The sequence below is a fragment of the Apteryx mantelli genome, chromosome 9 (assembly GCF_036417845.1).
Source record: "Apteryx mantelli isolate bAptMan1 chromosome 9, bAptMan1.hap1, whole genome shotgun sequence".
Taxonomy (NCBI): Eukaryota; Metazoa; Chordata; class Aves; order Apterygiformes; family Apterygidae; genus Apteryx; species Apteryx mantelli.
In genome coordinates, this window is record NC_089986.1 from 8,039,094 (window position 1) to 8,066,221 (window position 27,128).

The window sequence follows — 27,128 nt, forward strand, 5'->3', positions numbered from 1 at the left end:
ATAATAACTACGATTAATTGAAAATCAGGTAAGACTGCTCAAAATAATGCCAACTTGATTATTTTTTCCATTGAATTTTCCACAAAAAAAACTGTTGGGATGCTGGGGGTGATCATCTTTCAGTATCATTATCTTTCAGTAAAGGTAATTGTGAGAAATACATTGAAAAAATGGGGCTAATTTAAGTTAATTTTTGCTTGAATTTCAGCCAGCAGTGACAGAAGATGTGAGCATTTGAAAGGATATACAAATTCAAGATATACTGGGCCTGATCCAGAACTTGCTGAGATAGGGGGACTGTTCCCACCAACCTTAGCTAGCCTTGGGTCAGACCCACTTAGGCTTCTCAGGTCACAGACTCGTTCTGCCTTGGTTTCTGTTCTAAGGCCGAAGGATTTTTAATGAGACTTGGTTAAATAAGTAGATTATTGTAGGATCTCAAAGGACTTCTAATGGTGGAAAGAAGCATATTGTACTGATAGGTAGGGCTCAAAAACCCATTTAACTCTTATTTATCAGAAAACTATGAAGTTCTTGCCATTTTCACAATAAATGGTAGAAAATAGCTAGAATTAAATGAGTAAATTAACAGTAATAAAGTTAGGGAAGCATGAAATTAAAAAAGTGATTGCTGTAATAAGGTGCAAAAGTTTTCCAGGAAAAAATAATACCCTGTTAATTTGGTGAAAAACAATATTAGTACTGTTTATTAAAGAGGAATACATTTGTACTGTCAGTATCTCATCTGTGAGGTCTACATACATTTCAGATTTACCTACTATATTCTATTTGATTATCTTAAATTAATGTACTTTACAACTGTTAATCAATTTGTCCTCCTCATTTTAATGGTAGGTAAGTACTCTAGCTTAGTTTTGCCAAAAAAAAATATAAAAAAAAAATTGAAACTGAGGATTATGAAAACAGTGGTCAGGATCCTTTAAAAAGGACTTTAATTTTAGGTGCCCCAAATTATTCAAGCCCACAGAAGGGTTTAGGTGCTCGCAGATAGCTCAAATAGCATTTAGTCATTTCAGCCTGAAACTTTATAAAGTGACAGCTCAATGCAAAATATTTATGTAGTCCTTGAAACAAGAACTCCCACCTCCATCCATCCAAATGAGGGCATGCTGCTTTTTCCCCCAAATATTCAAGTGCTCTGCGCAAGAACAGTGAGTTTAACAAGAGGATTAAAGAGGAGGAAGAGTGAAAGAAAGGGAGGAAGGGGCAAAATTGAGACCATAGCTTGCAATTTAGTAGTTCCTCGTTATTCCAAGAGATGGGGTTTAGATTTGAATTATCTCAGGAGATGAGAAAATTGAATTGAAGCTCTGCAGAAAGAGCTGAACTTTGCAAGCTCATGGCTAGGTCAAGAGAGAAGTGGACAGATTGAGGGAAAAGATCTTTTTCTCCATCAGTCCTTGAGCTATTCCATAAAACATCTGGTGTAGCCCAATTTTCTCTTCCATCGATCCTGCACAGCCGCTGATGTGGGAATCTGTGTGTGAATCCGACTGGAGTGTCAGTATGACTTCCCCCTCCATCCCCCCGTTTGTGGGTTTTACCAGTAGATGGATCAGTGTAGCCAAGTGAAATGTTGGATAAAGAAAGAACAGCAGAATACCAGAAAAATCCTGGTTTGTGTTATACAATCCATATATTTTATAGCAGTGTTATTTTTTTATACAGACATGATTAATATCGTTTCACCACAGTAATATTTCTGAATAACTGTTGAGATTCTTTTTCCCAAAGTTCTTCATGAAAATTTGGGTAGAAATATCCTAATAAACTTGGAGACAGAAGATATTCAAAAGAATGTTATTTTAATAAACTGTTTTCATTAAAACGGTGTTTTCTGGCAGAATTAGTAATTGAGTTCCCTTGAGGTTCTTTGCTTTCACAGTTCTCCAGTTGGCCGGTTTGTTTGGTGTTAAACAGCTCCAACAGATCTGGAGAAGTTGAAAAGCTCGATAAGGTCAGAATAGTGAATGACTGCTGAAAATGCATCGTATTCACTAAAAATGCATATAATTCTTTGAATGCATTTTTATTCATCTTTTTAGCTCCACATTAGAGTCTCACATTTCTTATATTAAAATGTCAGTGCATCTTTTTTTTTAATAGTGAGCTTTCCAGAGCTGATCTTTGTTTTCTTGATTCTTGCCCTTTTAGTAACCTTTAAATATAGGTCCACTTCTTGCGGGCATACCAGCTACTTTGCCCTGAGGGTTTCAAAAGGGACTCTTGTAGCAAGGAGGGAGCGTGCTGGGCAGCCGTACGTTTCCCATGCGTTATCAGCTGAGTCGCATCAGCTCAGTGGCACATTAAGTAATAGGCTGTCGTATTCTTCTGGTATGGAACAGTTCCCATGAACTAGTATTGGTTCTATCTTATGTAATAAGCCTATCTTTAGGCTGACGTAGGGACCTTCGTGTTCAGAGCCAGGCAGGAACGCAGCTGATGTTGCATTTCTGCCGTCGCGTCCGTTCTCTCCCACGTGTAAGGAGCGCTTGGGAAGCGAAGGCCGTTGCTTTTGACGCGCGCTGGAAGGAGCTGGCGTTTCTCGAGCAAAACGCGTTCTCCAAAGATACCGATGGCGTGGATGGAGCGGGGCCAGCCTTAGAGATGAAGAATTTGTCCTGTAGCACAAAAAAAGTGATTTGGGGAGAAGGCGTTTAAGTTTTGCTGTGCGAGGGGAGATGAGGACTGTGGGTTTTTTTTTTTTTTTAAAGAAATGCCCCAGGCCCTATTTCTCCCATGTCTACTGCCACTGGTGAAAGGCTCATTTTCACTAACACGTTCTCTGTGTGACCTTTGAAGAAAATTACTGATTTCTTTGTTTAGAGTGCAGAGGGCATGGATCTGGGAACATTTTCTGTTAACGGAGTGTATTGCTTCAGTCTTACTGTCACATTGTCAGAAAGTGGCACTTTGTTAAGATAATGTGACCTTTAGAATAATAATCTTTCAGTTCTTTATTCTGTCTTAGTACGGTGAGTCTGTACTTTAATTCTTAATGCTTTCTGCTAAAGTAGAAATAAAACGTAATTGAGGTATTTTTATTATTTCCCTTCAGCTTTGTAAGTTGTTTTTCTTCATAAAATGGCACAGGTGTCATTTCATCCATGAAAAAATTGTTTGCTGACTGTAAAATGTACATCTATACTGAAGTGTAAATTGGAGAAGCATTTGCATATTTAAAAAAAGGAAAGAAACCGATATAATGCTGTCATCTGCTTTCTGATTAGATGGCTTTTATGGAAAAAACAAGGGGACAAAAATTGCCCTACAAGCTTTGTGCAAGGTTGTCTGTTGTGGGAACGGAAAGCCAATGTTCTTGAAAAATAGCTATTGCATATGAGACCAGATGTTCACATCCCATGGTAAGATATCTGGGGTAGACACACAGATCTGATGTGAATACTGGCAGTATTCAAATCCTCTAGCACTGATATTTGCCTTAAATTCACAACAGCTTTTTCGAGGCTTCAAATTTTTTGCTTTGATTCAGATAATCTTTATATTTACCATTCACTGAGGCAGAGGCTTAAACTTGGTGTCTTTCCCACCTTCTTTCCTGGAGCCGCTCCATTTACTGTGAATCATACAATATGCTTTGGGTCCATGAAACAGGCTTTTTATATTTCCATAAATTTGTTCTGGTTTCGAAAAATAGGTAATTGTTATGAACAACTACCAAAAAGGTTTAGCTGGAAGTTTTCTGTCCAGCTGTGCTCTAAACCTGAAATTTCTGTGTTCACTAAGCGCTCTTTTTCCTTTTGTATTATGAAACCTGTAGTCCCAGGTGAAGATAGTACTGTTGGAATAGGAACCAGAGGTGTGCTTGATTACTTTGATTTTACTCTCTGTTGGGATATAATTCCAAATGGAATAGAAATATAATAGTTAAATGCAGCTGGTTAGCCACACTTCTAAATTTTCGAAACAAAATTGAAGAAATGTTCACATCACTGGAAGGGAAGGAATATTCAGAACAGAATCCGTCTTTCAGAACATGGTTTTATGGAGTGATGATGTTTCAGTAATTTCTTAATGTTGTAATTACATGAAGGTCTTAAATATTTAAATACTTACAAATATTTTAAAATAGATGCTTAATTTTTTTTCTGAGCTATTGCAGAATCCCTGTATAAAACCTCAGTGGTGTTATTGTACTTGGGTAACTGATTAAAGATTTGTGCTGAATTTTAAAAAGTGTAATATATATGTTAACCTTTTTGAGGCGATCAAGGAAATAAAGAAGTCAAAACAAGTATACTATTTTACATTTTGCTTGTGCTTAAAATTTTGAAGCTGAGTAGTGTGTTTAACAGCAGCTGTTTTTTAGTGGTAATATTTAATAAGATTTCTGAGAGACATATTTACTTTCAAAGCTCTCTTAAATTTTAAAACTATGGAAGTTTACAAAAAAGTCAGTCATATGGGGATTACTTCTGATATTGAAATGCAAGGATAGATTTCTGAGAGAACTCCTGCTAACCTGTCAACAAAAATATCAGCAGTAGAGCTTGTCAGAAACCTTGATTTTTTCAAAGGAAAAAACATTATATAATCTCATTGGAATAAAAAGCTGAATCTTTCCTAATGTTTATGTATGATCTTTGCTAATGGCAAACTCTCAGGCCTTCCAAAATCTCTGCTAAAATTCTGGTATCTGTAAATATTTCTTACTATGGGCGTATTACAGGGCATTAAAAAATGCTGGGGAAAAAATATATACAAGTTATTTTTAATGGTAGCTTATTTTCATAAATCTTTTTATAGCATTTTAAACAAAAATACTAAACTAATCAGAGATGCATAGAATTTGTTAAAGCTAATAGTTTAGTTTAGGGATCCCTATCGGCACTTAAAGCGAGTCTCCCAGATGGTGACGCTATCATTAAAAATTCATTTTATAACCACTGGACCTGGCTTTAAAGAGTTTTGACCTGCTGAGGCTTTCTAATTGTATATTGTTGCTCGAGTTCACCGTTGAAGCGAATCCAATGACTTTCTCAGCATATGGCCTACTTCTGTAAATGCAAGTGCAATTTGGTCACTTTAACGTATAGATTGTAAACTAACCTAGTTGACGAATGATGCTCTTCTGCGTGTGGAGCCTGTGCTGCTTTGGCTCGGTGAGGGTACAGTAAACCAGAAGAGATGCGTCGATCACGTAGGTATCATTTAAAATCCAATTAGAGCTTAGGTTTGTAGTTGCTGTTGCTGTCAAATATTGGGCCATACTCCTCTGTGGGGCACATCTGTTGAGCTAACAGAGTTATGTCAGGCATGAGGTTGTCCCGTTACGCTCTGCAGGGATCTTCAGCAGTCAAGGGAATGAAAAAAAGACAACGGAAACATTATGAATAAGTTTGTTTTTTTTTAAAAAAAGAAGCTTGTTTAGCATTTGCATCTTTTTGGAAAAGACTTTTTTTTCCTCAACTTTGGTATTTTATTGTGAAACAAAGCACGTAGCATCAGTCCCAAGCAGTCAAATATTCTGACCCTTTCCTGATTTGTGGCAACTTAGACATAATTATTTTTTGAGAGATTCATTTTATTCTAAGACTATTTTATTTTCTTTCTAGTTACTTTATCATTTGAAAACATTTTCTTTGATTATGAGTGATGTTTTTATTTTTAATGAAGTATAGATTTTTCTTCTGTATAATTTCTGGAGCTGGGAATGAAAGAAAAGCAGAAACCATTGCAAAATTAAACTTGGGGAACTGATAGTACTACTTTCTGTTTTTAAAAAAAAAAAATTTTGTGCACAAAAGAGCCAATAATATGTTCTTGCAATTATTTTAGAAGCATTTTGATTTAGAAAATCTTTTTGTTTTTTTCCACCACATTACCTCAGATTTCTTTTAGGTGCTTTGGAACGCTTTTGTTTTTTGGAAGAACTTTGGACTGAAATGTTTCTCTGCATCTGCGTTTAAGTTCAAACTAGGACAAGGACAAATTTAGAGCAGGGAAACCTTTTCAGAGGGTTTTGGAGTATGTAGGCGCCCTGTCCGACTCGGGGGTCTCGGTTGCAAAGCGCAGGAGCTGGCAGAGGCCTTTGGGCAATAGAAACCCCTCTCCTGCGCTCCGGCTGCGCCCGCGGCGCGCTGGCAGACTCGGACCCAGCACAGCTGTTTTTACATGCTATGTCTCAGCCTAATTTTGTGCTCGCTCGCTTCTGACGTAATCGCGACACCTCTCATTATTTTACCGTGAGAACTACAGTCGTGGCTCCCGAGGGCTGTTTCTCACAGGGAACGTTTCCGAGTAATCCGAGTAACGTGCTGTGTCGGATCATCACGGCCAAGGAGGGAGCGAGAAAGCTGGAGTGTTTGACCTCTATTTAAGGTACACGGGTGCATTAGAGAATGACTTTGCACCTTGGGTTTGGTGATAGGAGTTACCTAGGGTGTGGGTGTGTGTGTTTGTTGGTTTTCTTTCTTTAGAGATAGCATTACTCCTGCCGGTTCCTTCGCTGATAGCGTTTTACCCTTGGGCTTTTGAGTTTGTGCTTACCCCCGTTCGCAGGCGTGAAATCCATTTTAAGCGGTGAAATCCTTTACCAAACATTGGCGGCTGAAACATTAGGGTCTTCGGCTGCGTTAGATCTGTCCCTGTTAAAGGCGGACAAAATTGCCGAAGCGCCAGCCTGTGGCTGGCTTCACGCTTCCTTCCTTTGGCTAGGAAGCCCTTCCCTTGCGCCGTCTACGGCTGCTTCTAGGCCGCTTTGCGTCATTTTGGTATTCGGAGCCAGACGCCTGATAGTGTGGGGCTGAGTGTTCAAACCTGACAGCTCTTACACTCAGTTATAGGTCCAAATGAGGTGTCTGTTGCCACAAAATTGTTCAGTAATAGTGTAGGTTAGTAAGTAAATAGTAGGTAATAATTTGCAGGTCTTCTTTGTATAGCTATACAAAATGTATGTGTGTAGTTGTATAAATATTTGCATATAGTTAAGTATATTGAATAACTTATGTACAAAATAGCCGTTCTTAAAAAAGCAAAAAAAAAAAAAAAAAAAGGCATAGTTGCCTTATGACATGCAGGGATTCCAGTTAGATTCCTTGACTCCAGAGTCTGTCTTTTAACACACTGTTATAGGCAGAATGAAAGGTAAGTTAAAGGTTCATTAAACAGCATTCAATTAAGACAAATAAATTGCCTGATGTGGTAAATGCCCTGGTACACTCTGAGCTAGTGACTCGTATTTGTTAAGATCTGATTTGCACTTCCTCTTTGAGGGATGAGCATGGCACATTTATATGGAATTGTTTTCATTATGAGGTTTCTTTTAATATATTGTTCTCAGTTTATTTAGCATTTTACGCTACAAATGTATAAATCTGTTTGGGATAACACTGGGGATTTTGATGCTTCTACATCAAAGCGGCCTCTTGTGATGCTTCTGTTGTGTGTTTTGTTAACTTCCAGGAGAATAAATTTTTAAAAATCATGAAATAAAACTAGAAATAAACAGCAGCAAATAAAAAAAAGTATGCTGCAAAGACTGGATGACACTCCAATCAGCTGAGGTGATTGTCTTCCTGCCTTATGAAATTTAACATTAAATAATACATTTAATGTGTTGTTTTATAACATCACAAAATCCAGAACCCAACTCCTGTCATTCATTGCTATTTGGGAGTTTGCTGAAAAATGGAACTAAGCGAATAATAAGAATTTAATGAAAGTTTGTATTTTGTCTTAAATCATAAGGCTACTTTTTTCCTCTGAAGTAGGCCCCAGCTATGTCATTTGTAGACAGAATTAGTAAAATAATGTAATAGATTCAGACAGTGAGTTTTTTGTTTCAGATGTATATCATTATTACTGATACTTTGTGTTTTGGATATGAAGATCTTTTGAACTACTTGACTTTTATATGAAGAAAAAACTCTTCTGTGACAAAATCAAGTTATTTCAAATATTCTGAGTGCGTTTGTCTTGCTGTGTTTCCTCATTATGTTTCTCCATCATATGTTTTCCTTTCCAAATTATGAAAACTTTTCAAAGATAAAATGTGTAAGATACTTCATCGCTAGTTCACAGTTACCTCTTTCTCTGGGAGGTCTGAAGATGCAGCTGGCAGTTCAGGAGTGCCAGGACCAGTGCAAGTTTTTGCCTGTTCTGTAGAAATCTCCTGTCCTGTCCAGTAAATAGTTTAACTGCCTTCTAAGTGTTAAGAGGATTAGACTCCTTGCTCTAGCTAATTTTAACAGGTAAGAGTTGTTAGAAAAGTGTGATAAACATTTTGCAATCATTAATTCCACCCTACTGTGTTTTGTTGTTGTTGTTGGTTTTTGGTTTGTTTTTTTTAACCTATATCATCTTACCACCTTACTAGAAGAGGTAACACTAAGCCAGCATTGCTTGGGAGAAACTGTTCGAGTCTTATAATGACAATTCCCTAATTGTCCCTATTCGTTTGCATTTACTTCGTTACCCCTTTGTATTCTTTGATTTCTGCATATGATGTAAAGGGTACCTCTCTGATGTTGTAATTCCAAGGCATTTAGGTAAAGGCTGACTTGGCAGGCTGCCAATCAAACTTTAGGTACTTCAGTATTACCGCTGAGCACCTTTGACAACTTTGGCGGTAGCGGTTTGTTCTCCGAATGAGCGAGGTCGCTCTAATAGCGTTCCAGAGCTATCCATTTTCCCCTTCAGTCCGCATTTGTATGGGTAGCATGTTAACCAGACCAACACAGACTTACCTTTTTTTTAAGTTCCATTATAAAAATAAATCACCTAGCCTCTGCTTTATCGTTGATATCATGCCTGTGTACCCATCTTTGCTTCTCCACTTTGATGCAGCGATCCTGCACTTCTGCACAAAATGGAGAAAGAAAGAGAGCAAGACTAGCATTTCTTTCCTACTGCTGACGCTTCAGCAGTATCGATGTTCTTTCCTGACTCGAGGGCATATATTGCATATCCGTCTTCCTGACCTCTTTGTATCTGCAAAACTGATGACAAATTTTCGTGTTCAGTACTATATGATTATAGTTATTTTCATTTCTTAGACAACTGGTTTTTGTTGCTATTTTTTTTATCTTAAATATTGTGATAGGAATGAAACATGGTAAAGCTTGCAGTTTGTTACTGCTTCAAAGTACAGAGTAGGTGAAAAATAACTTTCCATTCAAGAAAAACTATTACATTGTAACAAAAAGATCAAACTGGATGTTGCTTATTCCCTCCCTCTTACCTTTTTTGGAAGCATAAATAACATTTACTTATCTTTGGAAAACTTTGTTCATGTTCTAGGAGTTATTTAGCTATTACCTGCTATATCACCATCTGCTTACACATTTTTGAAGTATTTATTTCCTCCACATGTGTGTGCATGTACACTTCATGATTTCAAGAAAGTGCTAAAAAAAAAAGTGGTGAAAGTACTCAGTAGGTGGAGTGGGCAGCTTGCACCTTCCAAGCAGCCAGTCTTGATTGTTCTGGGTATAATTTAGCATATTTTCTCCAAATCTAATTATTTTGTTTCAAAACATGGCAGTTGCATGTTTGTGGTTGTAATAATAAAATATTACTTCTGGGATGAATACATAAGCAAGGTCATGTCTGTAGATAAATATTACATATTTTCTTAATATGCCATATACTATTTTATTTAGCTAAATAGTTGAATTATTATCTTTAAGGGAAAGCTGTTTCAGCTCATTAGTCCTTGCACTCTACACTGTGCAATATGGAAATCTTAAAAACCAAGAAAGTAATCTGGTGCTCATAGGAGGCCTGCCAGAAAGCGGGATTTGGATTGCAGTGCTGAGAGCTTCAAGTGTATGTTTGTCTTCCAACATTATGGCATCTCCTTCAAATCAATCAGAATATTCAGAGGTGTAAAGTTGGGCATGTCATCTAGCAAAAAAGTAGGGCATAACTTCATTTTAGGGGGAAAAAAACCCACCAAGGATACAAAATCTACGTGGAAGAAGGACAACAAAAGGTGAAATCTGGCTCCAGTAAAGTAACAGAAGAACTCCCCCTAGCTTCATTAAAGCCGAGATTTAATTTAGTGCATGTATTTGTTGATAATGGTTCACGCAGATCCTTGAAAACATCCGTTGGTTCCAGGTCCGGTATTGGGGGATTTATGGATTACTGGGTTATATCAGCCTACCCTTCCAAGAAACCGGATACCTGTTAATTGAATGAGTTGTAGTAGTCACTGTTTACAAAATGCAGAACATGTTGCTGGTAGACTGATACTTGGATCTTAAGTTACCTCCATTATAAGTCCATTGTCAGTCTTCATCTTCCATTGAAATAGTGAAAGTAAATAGTGAAAAGTTTTGGTGGTCATGGTCTATATAAGTTTTTTTCAAAAAACCACCACCCTATTTATTAGGTATGAGGTATATAGGTACAAGACACTGAGTTCTGATGTGTGACGGAAAGCTATTGCTGGCTCGATCCTGCTAGATTTAGCGTATAGGGAGGAGAAACAGGAGCAGTGGTGAACGTGAGGGAAGCGCAGCCGTCCGCAGGCGGTGTGCTGTGTCGAAGGGAAGGAGCGGGCATCCTGCACGCGCGCGGGCTGTGTGATCGGCCCGGCAACGTGCTGCGCAGGCATCGGTCGTCTTGGACCCTAGTCACAAACTGCAAAGTCCAAACTCCTTCGTGAAATGAGAATTCATTCTGTTTGTGTCCTGCTGTATGAATAACCTGCGTAAGTTGCGACAGCTTTGTAAGAAGATTTTGCTTACTGTGCTGTCAGTATTATATAACATTATCCTGATTTTTTTTTTATTTTTTTTTAGTTTCTTGCTCATTTTGCGGTTGTTTGGACCGTGGTAAAACAGATTCAAACTATTTTCAAAGTCATTAAGCCTCTTTTTCTGTTGCTGTACTCAAAAACTCTGAAGTTAATGCCATCTCTATATTTCCTATCCTAAAATATTTTTTGATTCTCAGTAATTTAAGCAGACTGCAGTCCTCCTTGCCTCTTTACAGCGTGCTCATTGCAGAGGACAAATGCATTTTAACTTTGCTGCCTAGCGTTAGAGATATATGCTTGGAGGTGTTCTCTCAAATGAAAGTGGCTGAAGCAAAGTGTTCTTCTTCCCCCACGTACTTGGTTCCTAATACTGTCACTGAAATTGTTAGGAGTTTTTGATAATCTGCATCTCTAATGACAAAGTCGTCTCCTTACTTCAATGATAACTGCTTCAGTGATACATCAAAGTGTTTGAGAACAGAGGTCAACTTCTTTTATCCCGATTTTTTTTTGTTGAGCTCAGCCAGTGGCTTAACAACTGCTCTGGAAATAAAATTCAGTTCTCCAGCTCTTTGTAGTAGTCGCCTACTAGGCAGCAAAGTTTATGGGCATTTAGCCAACTGTCTTTTGAAGTGTTACATCCACCTGTTTTGACGTTAATCCATAAGATTAAATTCCATATGTAGCCCCAGACTGGGCTTTGTGGGTCTCTAAATTACAATGAGAGTAATTAAAGTGTTTACTTTCAAGTCCCAGATGGTAACTGCAGTAGATAATTGTATTATTACAATTATTCTGGGCTAGGTTTTAGAGTAAAAAATAAAAATCCTGAATGATTAGTAATGGTACACAATATTTAATTGGCTAAAATTACAGGTTTTAATTATTTCTAAGAACTAAAAGTGAAGGAAAAATGGAATGGGATTACAGGTCTAAAGAGATTTACAAACAGTTGACGCATTTTTTACATAGTGATGTGACCTAATGGTTTGGGGTAATTTTCTTTACAGTCAGGGTGTTAGGCTTTTGGCATGACTTTGCAATGATTATGTATGTGTATATATATTATTGGCAAGGTTATGAAAATAATTAATGGAACTGATTTTTTTTTTTGATCTTGTATATTCTGACTGTACACTTTGCAATATATAGCAGGCAGGTAAAGCCTTTGAATGTGTATGAAGCAGATTCATAGCTTAGGCAACTTTTTAAAGAGAATGAAAAACAGTTTTTAAGTAATGTATTGATTGCCTGTACAATTTAATGCAATTGGTAGAATTCTGTTTGCATTATTAGGATAAATGGTTGTTTCAGGCTGTATTTGGTAGTACAAATGTTCTGTGACAAAGCTGTCTGTTTTATGACTTATTGAATGTTACTTTTTCATGGCATTCGCCTGGCGTTTAGTCTCCTAACAGCATTACTTTCAAGTGCTATTGAAGATCTTTTATTTTTAATAATATTTCTGCTCATAAATAAATTATAAAAGCTATGAGAAGCATTTAAAATAGTTCACGGTGTTTCCTAATACTTCAAATTTACACAGGAACTATAGGTATGCCTGCATATCTAAAATACAGGGAATTCGGTGTGTACGCTACTGGAGGAAGAAACAGCGCTCAAACTTTTACTTTTGAAATTTATGTTAATGTAACCGCTTTTGAATGTCATTTCTTGATTCATCTTAATTATAAATTTAGTCATTTTAAATTTTTCATCAGCTTGGGTGACTTTTCGCTGGAGACTGATTTGCCCCTCTCTTTCCTTGCTGTAAATCATGAAATACTCTGTACTGTGAAGCCCAGTGGAAGATACTTCACTGTGAAAACTAGCATAAATGAAGAAAGAAGTTCTACTGTTTTAAATTGCATGGCCTGGTCCTCTTACGATGGAAGCTCATGGGCCTCTTTTGACTTTTTTTTTTCCCTCCTTTCTTTTTCCCCAGAGCTTGAAATTAGGTCATGTATAAATAGAGCTGATAAAGTTGTTTCATGAGGGAAATAATCCCACTGAAAAATTAAATTTAATCAAAATGTCTATATGAGGAAAAAAAATTTTTTTCCTTACAAGAATAACTGACTTGTAAAATAAAGCAATTGTTCAATTTTGAACAGCATTTCTGGGGAAACTGAAAAAAAAATTAGTTTTCCATTTTTGAAGTGCAAGTACACCCAGGGTTGTAGACCTATATTTTATCCCTGTTTCTATACTTGTTCATTTAGTGATATTTCAGAAGGGAAAGGCAGGCAGGGGAGACCAGGGGCGACATAGTAACTGTAGCAGTCTACACAATTTCCCAGAGGCCTGGGTAGAGCCAGAAGCATGTGAAGGATAATCTGTTATAAATCTGCTCATTTTACAAAATCTTTTTGTTGTGCTTTTTGTAATTTTCATCCTTCAAGGATGCATCAGAGTATTATGAAAGAGAAGAAGGAAGGCAATGTGTCTGTAATGCATATTTTGGTCCAAAAATATCCATACAATGATAAAAATACTCATATGGGAAATCGCAGAGTTTGTGGTCATCATACCATTCAGTGTCATTGATACCAATTTCCTGGACTCCTATTAGAAGAAATCGGTTATGAATAATATTTTCATGATGATTGTGAAATTGTGTTCTTAATAAAGTAGCTTGTTGATTCTCTTCATTTTATTGGTTGCTTTCTGAGAATGTACATGAACATTATTTTTTTTAATGGTTCCTCACTTTGTACAAGCAGTGATTAGAGAAACTGGTGGTTGAGATGGTATAGAATCAGCTTGGGAATAAGGTGAGTAGAAAACTTTGCAGATCTAACAACGCTGAAGTTTCCTTAAAACTCTCAAATGTTTTTTAAAACACAGTTGTCTCAAGGAAGGAGAGTTTCCATCCATCTCTGTTACTGGGAAAGCACAACAAATATAGCCCAAACTGGGAAGCAGTTAAGTGCCCTACTGCCACATGAAGGAAAGCCTCTATCCTGGTTGTTTTCTTCTCCTTCCTTGCTGAAGGGTTTGCTTAATAGGGTCCCTTAGAAAGGAAAAGGTTGTCTGCTCAAGTCTAGATCCTGCTGTCTTGTTAGACCTTTCAAAAAGTTGGCGTATTTGGTGTGTCCAAACCTGTTCTGCTCCTGGAAGGAAATCTTGCAGCATTTGTGCACTTCAAGGGTTACAAGTCAAGCGGAGAGTGGTCTGTAGCAAACTGCCAGTCTGCAAGTCTTGCTTTCCCATGAGCTTCCAGCGAGTGCTCATACAATCTGATTAATGTGGTTCACATAGCAAGGACGCTGGCCTGGGGACTACCAGGTCTTGCTCATGGAAATGCAATTTATATGCCATGGCTGCTGTATCTGTGTGTTAGGGCTCTCATTTGTGCTTCTGTTTCTATCTCTTCTCTCTGTTGTTTTAGGCAGAAATGTCCATGTGGATTTTAACGACTGGTTATATTGCAGTTTGTTTGTTTTTTTTGTAGTGGTGTTATTTTTAATAATAAACACATGCATCTGCAGTAGAGAAAAGGAAAGAAATTCCATGCATTTGTGTTTGTATTGATCCCTTTAGCTCTGAACTTGATCTGTTGTTCATGATAGTCCCACTTTGAGTGGAAAGCTGGATTACGTGCCCCCCAGAGGTCCCTTTCGATCATCATTTCTGTGATTCTGTGACTCCTGTTGACTTTTCAGTATGAATTACCAAAATTAAGAGAATTAGTGGGATTATATCATCACATCTTTTTAAGAAGCTTTAACCTATTTTACTGTGAAATGAATAGTTCTGTTTCATAGCTAGAGCAGGGAAGAGAGGACTTAGTTTTCAGCGTTTTCCTGGAATATTTTTGAATTAATGTTGCTTTTTAAAGAAAATCGTAGAGAGGAGGTCACTGCACATGTTAGTGGGCATGCAAAGTACCTTTAGTGGCTGGTCATCCACTGCACCTCTGCAGTCTGGTAGCTGGGTGCTACCACATGCTGCAAGTACACTAGCAGTCTTCAGAATATGTAGCATTGTCCAGCATTTAGGAATATTCTTTTCTTATGTTAAGTATATTTATGTATGTGAGAAAGAAAAGAATATGGGCGTTGTAAATATGGATTAGGAGTTTGTCTGTGAATCATAGGACCCGTGACGTGTCAAGCAGCCGGAGATGCGTTATTTACAGAGGCATATTACATAATTGTGCCCATCTTATGGTGATGAGTCATCAGGTTAAGTAAAAGCAGATCTCCCATATATGGGTGAGGGTGACTAATCACTGTGGTGCTGCTGGCGGTTCTGGGACTTTTACTGTTCAAAGGTTCGGTGTCAGCAAACTGTCATTTTCTGATTAATACTGCTTTGTTGAAAAGTTCCCAGACATCTCTAGTTGTGTTGTACGAGAGCAAGTGCCTGAACATGAGTATCCAGCATCATCTTCTAAGAGTACCAACCCGCATTTAGTTGATTGTGTAATACTGAGTTAGTGCAAGCCATCAGCCTTTCTGCCAGTTCTTGTTTTGGATGACAAGTGAGAAAATACATCTTAGAATCAGAATACGTTCTACAATGCGTACCCTACTTTAACTTGGTATACCAAGCTCTATAAGCTTCCCGAATGTGTCCTCTTCGTTCTTGTCTTAATGCATGCTTTGTTTATCTTCAGTTGTTTACCTCTTTAAATCAAGAAGTACTAAAGCATAAACAATTTAAGCTCTAATAGCTGTGTGCAAACTCTGGCTAGTCTAAAATATCATGAGAGTTTATTGAAAATATTTGCTCTAAAGGAGCTGATCTGTTTATTTTAGATTGCCAAGTATGTCTTATGTTCCCCTCTAAGGCTGCTCTATTTGGGGTAAAGAAGTATTATGTTTATCTTTTAAGAAATTTAACTTCACTAGTATAGGCTAAGTAATAAGAACTGTTCAGAGTTCAGCCTAATAAGTCTGATAAATTTTGCATGTTAAAAAAGTTTATCTGTCAACTTGTATGTGTCAGAAAATGTCTGTAACAGACGGGTATGCAAAACTGAGAACTGAGCTAGACTTTTAAATACTGAACTTCTCTAGTTTATTAATCATGATACCCTCTTTCTCATACATCTCTGCAGGGCTGAGAAATTTGCATAAAGTGATGATAGGGAGTCTATCAAATAGATTATTGTTGTATCTTCTGCCTTTAACCGTGTACCCAGGAAGCATCTTTGTATCTCGTCTCCCAAGACTAAGGTCGGTGTTGGGTGTGGCTTAGCAGAAAAGAGCATCAGTTCCAGCCGCTTTATGTGTTTTAATTCTGGAAGGGCTAACAGCAAAGTGCAAAATTCTGCTAGAAAGGTATTGAAAGCATGTACGCTATTGAGTTAGAGCTTTACCCACAGATTTACTTCATCCCAGGTCCTAAATGTGTTTGCAGAGTGAGTGATGCTCAACTAAAGGAACAAATCAGTGTTTAATGCAAGATGCTCCCACACTGAACTCCCAACTGTCAGGCAGGGAAAGGCTGTGTCTAGCATGGCAGAACTGCATTACAGATATGTATGCAGGCAAAGAAGCAGAAAGAAGGATGCTTCCTCTGAGTTTTATTTGCAGAAATCTGCTGAGGATTCCTCTGTTGACCTGAACTAACGCACCTTGTGTTTTGTTGCAAAGAGAAGTCATAACCTCATTTCTGCACGTAGACACTGGAGCCTGCAGGATGCTGAGTGTCACACGTGTTGTCTGTGTGTGAAATAACACATTGGGATAAATTTGTGAGAATTGTGCGACCTGCAAAATTACACCTCCAGGCAGACTCAAATGGCCAAAATCTGACATTTCTCAAACTCAACAACTTATTTCGGTAGAGATTTAGCGGGGGGGGGGGGGGAGTCAAAGGTCACCAAACACATTACCGCTCCACTCTTTGCCTATAGCTATAGCAACCCTAAATCTGCTAATGTTGTATCCTTAGGCAGATTTGGCTAGGTCCTAGGAACAGCGGCAGTGGCTTGAAGGCTTCATTGTGGCGATACGTGGACACCACCTTGCATTGCCTGTTATACACTGGGTTGCTGCTACTTAATGGCTTCAGTGAATGTACCCCTGATTTGCCAGGAGCAGAATCGGGCCCGATAATGGATGCGAAGGTAGGTTGCCTTTTGACAGAGTTATGGAGTGTTAGTGTGCCTCTGCATGGCTATATGGGTATAGAAATATGCTTTCATAAACATGTTTTCCTCTTGGTTTGCTGTAGCGGTTGCCTTGGTAACGGTACTATGTGTACTTGAGCTTTAACATTCCAGAGTTCACCCAGAAAATAAATTTGGCGTGCTTGTGAAGTAAACTTGCTTATTTTCTGAATTCTTTGGATACAAATCGTTCAAAAAAGATGAAAATTATGTTACTGCCATACTCTGTTTTCTGCTATAAACCATGCACAGAATCATTAAGGCCGTCATCTATCAAAATACAGTAAAATTCCAATAGAGCTAAATTGAAAATGTTGCCATCTTCAGCTCCATAATATATTATTTTTAAGGGCCCTATGTCACTGTTGAAGTTGATAAAACTCGATCAAACCTCACTGAGGAAGAAATGAAAAAAACTTTTTATAAAATATACTTTGAAATAAGAATTTTCTCCTAAGAACTGACCTGTTTCTCTATAGCAAGTCAGAAGACCCTAGGATGGTGATAACAATCATTTTATTTGTATGTATCAGTCTTTTAAATATATCATTTAAAATGTGGTTCCATTCAAATAATTAACCTTTAAATGAGATGTTAGGGCATCATATTTCCTACATCTCTCTGATTTCCGTGTGAAGTTTTAACTTAAAGGAAGATTTCCTTTTGCAACGAGAAAGTTTTTACAAAATTCATCATAAGCTCTGATAATCCCCCTGGATCGTCGCATTCTGTGTATCACCAGGGACAGCAGGGAATTTGTAGGACAGGCTCTCTTCTGCTCTCCTCTGCGCCGGTGTTGATTCCAGGACCTTCAATGGGAGCCCTAGAAACAGGTTTTTGGAGGTACCTATCATCTACAACTGAGGCCGTAGCTCCCTTGTGGCAAGAAAAATTGTACCAACGTCAGTCAGAAGTGCAGGTGTTACTGAGGAAGCCTGTGTCAGTAGAATTTTTTTAAACTGATTTTTGAATATTCCTGTTTTTGGGGAGGAGAGGAGAGTTGGGGTTTTTTGGTTGCCTTATGTCACATATAGACGTGTAGTCACCTGAAGTCATTCTGTTTGGGGACGGCATGTCCTTAAAGTGTCTAGCTCGCTTAAGAGCCAGTCTTCTTTTTAGAAGAGACCTGAGTACGTCTTTGTGCGTGGAATCTGCAGTTTACTGAAACCTGGTCTTAGGACCTCGTGTTTGCAGGTCCAGCTACATGGTATATCCCTTTATCAGGGTGGTGTATCCCTTCAGGAGACAGACCTAATTTCCAGGGCTGAATTATGTCAACCTCTTTTTTTTTTGTACTAGATTAAGACTACATAATCTTTTGTCCCAGCTACTCAGAAGGAGTCATCACATTTTTTTTCCGGCAGAATGTCTTAATATTGTCTACGAGTGGAGTCTGCGTTTGAATAAAGAACTGTTAATTTTCCTGTTGTTGCTAACATAGTGGCTAAGCCTATGTCCCAAACATGAGGAAAGCAATAATCATTCTACAGAAAATTACGGAAAAGATGATGGAAATATCGCATTATTTCTTGAATTACAGTACAGTGTAATATTGCTGTTGTCAAGTTGTTCTGCAGATGACTTGTTTCAGGGATTTATACCGCTGGTGAAGAAATTTGGCTCGGCCTGGAACTTGGCATCAGCTGATTTAGCAGAGTGCGGCGTTGCTGTCGTACACATTTTAAAGACTTGGATGTGTAGTGGATGTTTATTTCAGGAAGAAGTACAGACATTTGTCCTTTAAACAGGCAACATTATATCCATTTGGGGGGTCTGCCCAGACGCAAAATGATTACGAGGACTTAAGGCAAAAGCGCTCTTAATGGAGAGTACTGGGAGAGAGGAAAATGAGAATGAAAGAGAACCACTAAAAATAAGATTAGCCCATGACCTCAGATTTTTCTTTCTGTGACTATAAAAAGAAGCAGCAATGCTTTAGTACCTTTCCATGGTAAATCTTGCCTTTTCGGTAATGAACACTAAATGTCCTGCGAAGACGTACGCTATAGGCAGCATGTTAAAGTTTGCCACTCCGTTTGCTGTGCATGAGCCTGCTAATTGTCTCAGCTATTTATAACGGGGTTTAACAACTGCAGCAGTAGCAAAGATAAGGGAATTTACTGCAATTTATTCATTGGCTTTGGTCTATGCCTGTTGGTTTCATAAAACGTTCACATGAGCTAACCTTTCTGCTGTGGAGGTATTAGAAAGAGGCAATGATACAGATGCTGCTTCTTTCTTGTAGTCCTTGTTATATAGTTTCCAAAGGCTTCATTGATGGGGATTCAAGCAGGAAAGATATCACAAAAGAAATTTCTGGTTGTTTCATTGCAAGATGCACCTATGTGCAGCATGTAAATGCATGATTTTTAAGGTGAAGAAACAAGTAGATGGTTTAGAATGGGCTCACTAAGGCAATAATGGTCTGATACGTCACTTGATTTCTTATGTACAGTTAACCAGAAGGATATTTAGCACTTATTTGACATCTCAGTTATAACCACTCTCCTCACAAATAAGTGGAAGTGTAGAAATCTATGTCAACTTTATTGGACATCAGTTTTGGTATAGTCCAGTATTCTACAATTTATGATCCATTTTGCTATCACTGTAGAATGGCTTTAAAGTTTAGTTGGTGCAGATTCAGACTTTTTATCTTTATAATAAAACGTGTGTTTAACAACAATTAAATGTTGAAACAGCTTGCTGGCAGATGGGAGGGATTTTCTATCTCCTGAAGTTTTCAAAAATGTCTTTCAAAACTATGTTCAGTTTATGGTCTGTGTTTTAAAGAAGACTGAACTAGACTATCATAGGGTTATTTTTCTTGGCTTTATACTTCATCCAACTTTCTGTTGTCTATTTTTTACTTTATTATTCTCTATGTAGTGCTTTTTATCCTACTAATTCCTACCTAAAATTGTTTTTATTACATAACATTTAAGCCAAGCTACTGCCTTAACCAACCAAGTAATAAACCAGGCTGTTAATATACATTAAATTATAGGGAATGAATAATTTGTGCCTTCAGAACTAGAAAACCAGTTTCTAAAATCATTATTGGCATAGTTAAATACACTGTGGGTCATGATATCAGATACTTTGTGGTATATTATGTCCTTACAATCAAACAGTAAATTTGTCAATCTTATTACAAAAAGGGAAGACATTAACTGCGGTTGTTCTTGTTCTTTATATTCTTTAACAAAAGCACATGTATTGCTGAGAAGATCCCATACACCAAAGGCTGGTCTTAAATATAAAACAGAAGTGAATATTGATCTTTTGGGTTCTTTTTTTGCTGGTTTCTTTTCTGAAATGCAGTAACTGAGTTTGGTGCTTTGTACAAAAATTGAATGGCTGAAATATTAAGCTGTAGAGTGTGGTTACGACTCATCTGCATTCATAACCGTTTAAAGAAATTTCATAAGAATTTTTATTATGCGCTTACATGTAGCAATTTAAATAACCTTTATTAATACACTCCATTGAATAATAACATACATTTTTAAAATGTCATAAATGCGGAGGGAGCTTAAGTACCACCACTATGCAATGGTCTCCATTTAAAAGCTCAACAGAATCGGTATTTGCCATACAACGGGATCTGAAATACTGCCTTTAATTCATATTCTGTAGGTAATGTTGTAGTAACCCATTAAGAGTTTATTCATTTGGCTAAGGCAGCTTGTTAAATGACTGCAGTAATTTTAGAATCAAAATGATTATTTCCAAAACACAGTAATGATTTGTTTTGCTTTTAAAGGAAAAAAAACAAAACACTTGTCTTCAATTTCTGATTAAAAGCAGTACAAAACGGAGTTGCAAAGTTGAGGTTGTTGGGCAGTTGTTGTTATCTGGTAGTGTCCCTTGTCACTGACAGTTTGCAAATTAATCCCTCCATCAACAAAACAGAAGGAGACAGAGTGAAAGGGGAGTTAGGCTGAAAATTGGCCGGACAAATTTTCCATAGGGTATTTTTTAATGGCTTGATATCTAGTTGGTGTCTGGTAATAAGCACAGAGCCCCAGGGATCAGTTTTGGAGCCCCTGTTATTCAATATCTTCATCAACAGCCTGGATGATGAAGCAGAATGATCCCTCAGGAGGTTTGGAGGTGACACTTGATTAGGGGGAAGATGTTGATGTGCTGAACTGCAGAGCTACAGTTCAGAGGGACCTTCACAGACTTGAAGGTTGGGCTGAGAGGAACCCCACCAAGTTCAGTGAGGAGAACTGCAGGTTTCTGCCCCAGGGCAGTCGTAACCCCCTTGATCCATGTGGCAGGACCTGACCTGAGTCTCAGCCTGCCAAGAGGGGCAAGGGTTATAGCAGATGCCAAGTGGGAGCAGGAGTTGTTGCAAGTCAGGCAGCACACTGGCTATCAGGAGGAATGTGGCTAGCGGATCGTGGAAAATCATTGCCCTCTGGTACTGTAAGGCCACACATAAATCCTGTGTCTGGTTTTGGATCCCCCAGTTCAAGAAGGATGTTGAGAAACTGAAGGGGATCTCACAGGTGACTGCTGATGTTGGGCTTGTTTCTTCTGGTGAAGATGGGAATCTGATAGCAGCAAACTGCCTGGAGAGGTAGTAGAGGCAGCAGAGCCAAACTCTTCTTGGTAGGGGCAGGTGGTAAAAGAAAGTGCAAATTGTGGCTTAGGAGGTTCAGGCTCACATTAGGAAAAGCTCCAGGAGGAGGGTAGAGCAGCAGTGAAACAGCTTACCCAGAGAGGTGCTGGGATCCTCCATCCTGGGAGGTTTTCAGGGTTCAGCAGGACAAAGCAGTGGTTTCCCTGATATGATACTGGCGGTAGTCCTGCTTTGAGTGAGGTACTGAACTGGATAGCCTCCAAAGGTCCCTTCAAACTAATGTTTTTTGAGTATATGATCCTATTCACTTGAAAAAATTAAGCATGTGTTATTTTATAGGACTATAGCTATAAGACCTTTGCCACTTTGATCTCTGATCTGCAAACCAATGAAGCATATGCATAATTTAAAGCATCCGTTGTGGCGAGATGCACAAAGGCACCTCAGAACTGCAGCATTTACACGACTGCTAAATTGAACAGGACCTGCAAAGATCTGAACTATCTTTTTGCACATCCTTAGGGAAGATACTTTTGATAAAAACTTATGGATCCTTAAGGACAACTAAACTGATTTTAAAAGATTCCTTGTGGGTTTTCCAGAGAAAAGCATGCAAGTTCGTTTGTTCAAACGTGCTTAAAATTATGCAGTGTTGCTTTAACTCCTCGCGCTAAGTCTCACTTTGAGTGCTTTGCTGGAACAAAGGCAAAATACCCTATGGCTATGCAGGTTTAAACCATTTGTTAGCTCAACTGGATTTTAAAGACAAGCATTTTTTTTATCAATATTTAAATAAATAATGAAGCTTATTCACGCTAATTTAGATTCTTTAGTTCAGCTCAGCCTAAGCTCTGTTGCTTCCACTGCATACAGAAAAATTTGGATCGCAGGTGGAGGATTGATTTGCAAAACCTATACGACAGCTAGACTTGAAACACTGCCTAAAGTATGTGCTCGCTTGACTGTTGCTATACTGCCTGGAAGTTACAGGCGAGGGATTTTTTTTTATATGGCTTTACAAGGAAATAGGATCTGTAAATTGGTATTGTATAAAGCAAGATAGTCCTTCCGTGACCCATGGACTGGTTCATTATATCAGTGCTTTCTAATGGTTCCTTCTCTTCAAAGAGCTTCAGAAAGCTAAACTCTACTTTGCCATTCAAGTAGGTTCATCATGTGGCCTAAATAATGTTATCTGGGGGTAGGTCTTCAGAGAAAGAAAATGTCTTAAAGTATAAAAAGGAATGTATAATGTAGTGCTGTAGATGTCAGTCAGATACCCATCACTGAGAAGTTTAATATCTGTATCTGCAGTTTATTCTAATTGATGGTTCTGTCTGCTTGAAAAGCCCTAAATTACTGATGCTTATGTGATGGACGGTCCAAGTATGGATGAAAATGGCACCACACTGTTGCAGTCTGTAAAAAAATGATTTGTTGAAAATAGACTTGGAGAGTTTGTCCTGGATGTCAGAGCTCCATTTAAAGGGCTCGTGCTTCCATAGAAATGTCTAGAAATGCCGCAGATAGGCCTCGCTGTTAAAGGAATGATTTTGATATACGTACCTGGCAATGATTTTGATTCATTAAAATGGGGAAAATAAGTGGAGCAAAACAGCTGGGGCAATTTTGAAGTAAATTCATCAGTCATTCAGGAACTATGCATTTAAAATACCTATAAATAATAGAATGCTCCATCTAAACGGAAGCCTTTTATTGATGTGTAAGTACAGTGTCACCCTGAATTTTCATTTTTAACTTATCGTTTCCTTGTGTTTAGAACCAGATCAGGCAAGCTATTTTATTTCTTTTTTTAAAAAAACCTTTATTTTAACGTCATTATTTTGTATGATGAGTGAAATGAAATTGATACAGTTGTTACAGCTTCAAAATGACTTTCAGGTAATAAATAATTGCTTTGGAAACAGTATGTGCCTTCACTCAATTTTTAATATTATCTTGGAGACTGGAGACTGAAAAAGTAATACGGTAACTTTTGTGTTTTGCCACTGGTATTTGTAAATCCCCTTTACTCATATTCTTACAATATGTTGTAGCTCTTTGAATACCTTCTTTCCCCTCTGTGACGATGATCATGGGAGTAATAATGCTACAAAGGCAGGAAGGAAGATGGAGATAGGGAGAAAGGAACATTGCAAACCCAGTTTTTGCTTTTAAATATAGATGCTCAGTTCTCTCAGGTTTACAAAGGAGACGTAAGGAAACAAACACTTAAGTTTTTCCTTTGTTTTAACAGATAAAAAGATGGCCTACCACAAAGTGAACGCGGAGCAGAGGGCCCAAGGGCACTCTCCGTACCTCGACAGCGATGACCTGCAGGCCACGGCGCTGGACCTGGAGTGGGACATGGAGAAGGAACTGGAGGAGCCTGGCTTTGATCCCTTCCGCCTGGACGGTGCAGCCCAGCATCCGCTGGGGAACTCGCAGAGCCCTGACCTCGATCTCGAGCCCATTCAGCCATCCATGTCTCCTAAAGGCAGGTTCCAGCGACTCCAAGAAGATCCAGACTACATCTCGCATTATACGAGACAGGCGCCAAAGAGCAACCGCTGCAATTTTTGTCAGATGCTTAAAGTACTTTGCACTGTTTTGATTCTATTTATTTTGGGGATTTTGGTAGGATATTATGCACACAAGAGATGCCCTCCTTCCCCAGCATCTCCAGAACCAAATAACCCTCATGTCTACCAAGAGATTCTCAAGGAAATCAAAGCTGAAAATATTCAACAGATTTACAGGTATGTAACCTTGATATGTTTTTGTCTAAATGCAATCAGGTGCCAATGTTAAGATTCCCTGTGACTTTTTTTTCAATGTGGTATCTTATTAACAAACTTTGAATATTTCTTCCTGTATTCAGTTTTACCATGATGCTTGGGACACTTTCCATAGACATATATGGGGGAAAGAGCGAATGAAACTAGAATGATGTGCAAGTGCATGTGGATTTGTGTTAGTCATCCTGTTATGGGAATATTCTTACTGTAAGAGAGTCATTATTGTTTTTGCTTTAATAACATTCTGTTGCTAAATATTAATATTACCTTTATTGTACAGGAATTGGAAAACATAGGCAATTCAAAGTAAGTGAGAATAAAGAGAAATCAGCTTTCTAAATCCAGTGAGCTGTCGAATGGCATTGTCGAACAGCAAGATTTTTAAACTCCGTTTTGTAATACTTCATGCTTTAAGAAATCTCCATTTAATCGCAATGACAATTGAAGTGGATCCTGACTTGTTTTTCAGTCTATGAGGTGAAATAAACCTTTAGTCTGCATGGGTGGTAAGGAGGAAAAAATTGAAATCGCTGAACTCTGAAGGACTGTGATTTTTTGAGCACCCAAACAGGCAAATAACTCTTTTTCCCAAGATATTTTTTAAATTTACCTGATTGTAAAGCCAGTGCTTAGGTCCCTAGGACCTGTTTTATGGATATGAAGTGTTGTAAAATACCCACTGAAACCCCTGGTTGGCACTGTGTGTGTGTGTGTATATATATACACACACTTATATATGTACACTTTATTTTATACTTTATTATATACTTTATTTATACTTATATATATATACTTTTTTTTAATGTGGACTATTTCCACTGTTTGGGAAGTTTATATAGCACTCATCACTGTGGTATCAGAATACACTATTGGCCCAATATACTCACTTTCCTGTAGCAGTGAATGTGGAAGAAACCAGGTTTTCTGTCCTACTTTTGAAATTTATTTCTATATAAAGGAGGAAATCAGCTTTCTTCAGGCTTATGGAACTGACCCTAAGCAGTGGAAGATTTTTTTTTCTTTTTTCTTCCCCCCCGCTCATGATAAAGGAAATACGTTGATGGCTTTTTGTCGCTTGCAGAGCAGAACTGGCAGAACTTATGTACCTGAGGTTACAAAGGATTGTTGTAGTGGAAATCTAAAGAGCTGGTCTGGGTATAGCAGAAGTAAATTGAAAGTATTCTAACATAATTTTTTAAAATTATATTTAATAAGCGAAACTTAAAAGCCTTGAAGTGATAGTACCATGTTTCAAGCCAAGACTTACTAAATTCAAGGAAAAAAAAAAATGTATGAAAGACTTGATGTCAGTTTTCATGAGCCGATCCATCTCTACTGATCGATCTAATTATTTCCATAAAGAGAAAGGTTATAGTTGATGAAAAATTGTGATTTTGAAGGGTAAAAATTCAACCTCCTTATCTGCTTGGAAAGGAAATTAAGTTGAAGTCTATCATGAGGCTTAGTCATGAACAAAGCGTTTGAATAAACTGAGCTCTGCAGATTGGGTATTATAAGAATTACAACAAATGACAGAGAATTCTGTCAGTCTTAGGATAATATTCCAATACTTTGTGTTTTGGGGTTGGGAATAGCTTTTCATTTTATTATTTCAAAAGATGGCTTAAAAATATTCCTTTATTTCAACACTGTTCAAACTATTTCAACTAGATATTAAGATGCTAGTGAGAATCCGGACCTGAGAGGAAAGGAATTATATAAATGCTTTGGATCTTATGAAACTTAGGTTTCCTTTTATTCCTTATTTCCTTATCCTTTTATAAACATATATGTTTCTTAGAATTTGGTATTTTTTTCAACAAGTATAATCAAGGATGAATTTGGCTGCCTATCAGTATTGTGTATAAATAGATAAACAATGCTTCTGGTATGTGCAGTACCCAGAAGATAGTTTTTCTTAGGCCAGCATTTTGATCTGAGACAGTTTTGTGTGTTGTAAACTGCATATTGTGTTAAGTCGCTTTCCCGCAACATCTGTTTGGCAAAAGTCGCAGCTATTGCAATGAAACCTGCGTGCATGTAGCCCCACAAATATAGAACACGCAACATATGTTCCTTGGAAAAAAAGAACCCTGACAAAATCAATATATGTTATTGTAAGACTTCTTTCAATTTAATATACTTTGAATTATGAGGATAAGTGGCAGCTGCTTAAATTGCAGTTTCTAAATGTTACTCAGAATGACATTAATTTAATTTTCTTAGCTTACTACTTGGATCAGACTCAGTAATAGTGAGAAATTTTGCTAACAGTCCTGAAGAAGGAATTAGGAGAAAAATGCGCACAAGACATAGCAGTGCCAATCTGATTAACCAAGTGCACATCACCTTGATGTGCTTGGAAATCTGGAGTAGGGACTTTCTGTTAGGATGAAATCTGCAGTCAGGTGAGCCTTGAGTACTGGGACCTTCTGGGCTTTTCTACAACTTGAAGTGCACCAGGAGACTTCCCTTGATTTCCCTGGGATTTGGGCTGGCCTCTGTGCAAGTTGAAAGAAATGTCATTACCAAAGACTATGTTAGGGAAGGGAGGAGCGTGTGCATGGCTTGTCTGCATGGTTTGCTGCGAGAGGAGACTGGGGCATTCCTGTGCGCCTTCTCCATTTGAGGTTCTCGGTGCGAGTTTGTGTGCTGCCCTTCTGTCCGTCCCCTTCTGGCCGTCTCCATCAACTGATTCCACTTTAAACATCTTTTGCAACAGACATACCAGATAGCATTAGGTAACAAAACCCACTGTCTTGGCTTTTATTCTTTGAGCTGTGCACCTTGTTCCCCAAGGAACATCAACACCACGGAATTTCAGTGCGATGTAGCACAGTTGTAATTACTGGCTTTGGCTAAGTTGTCTAA

At 38.0% G+C, this 27,128-nt stretch overlaps 1 protein-coding gene across 1 annotated transcript in view; it reads left to right on the plus strand.

Moving 5' to 3' along the window:
- Nucleotides 1–27,128, plus strand: part of NAALADL2 (N-acetylated alpha-linked acidic dipeptidase like 2) — a 401,471-nt gene that overhangs the window by 73,823 nt on the left and 300,520 nt on the right. The window contains exon 2 of the mRNA XM_067301422.1: nt 23,717–24,218. Coding sequence (XP_067157523.1) covers nt 23,717–24,218 — 502 coding nt within the window. The remainder of the gene's footprint in view (nt 1–23,716; nt 24,219–27,128) is intronic.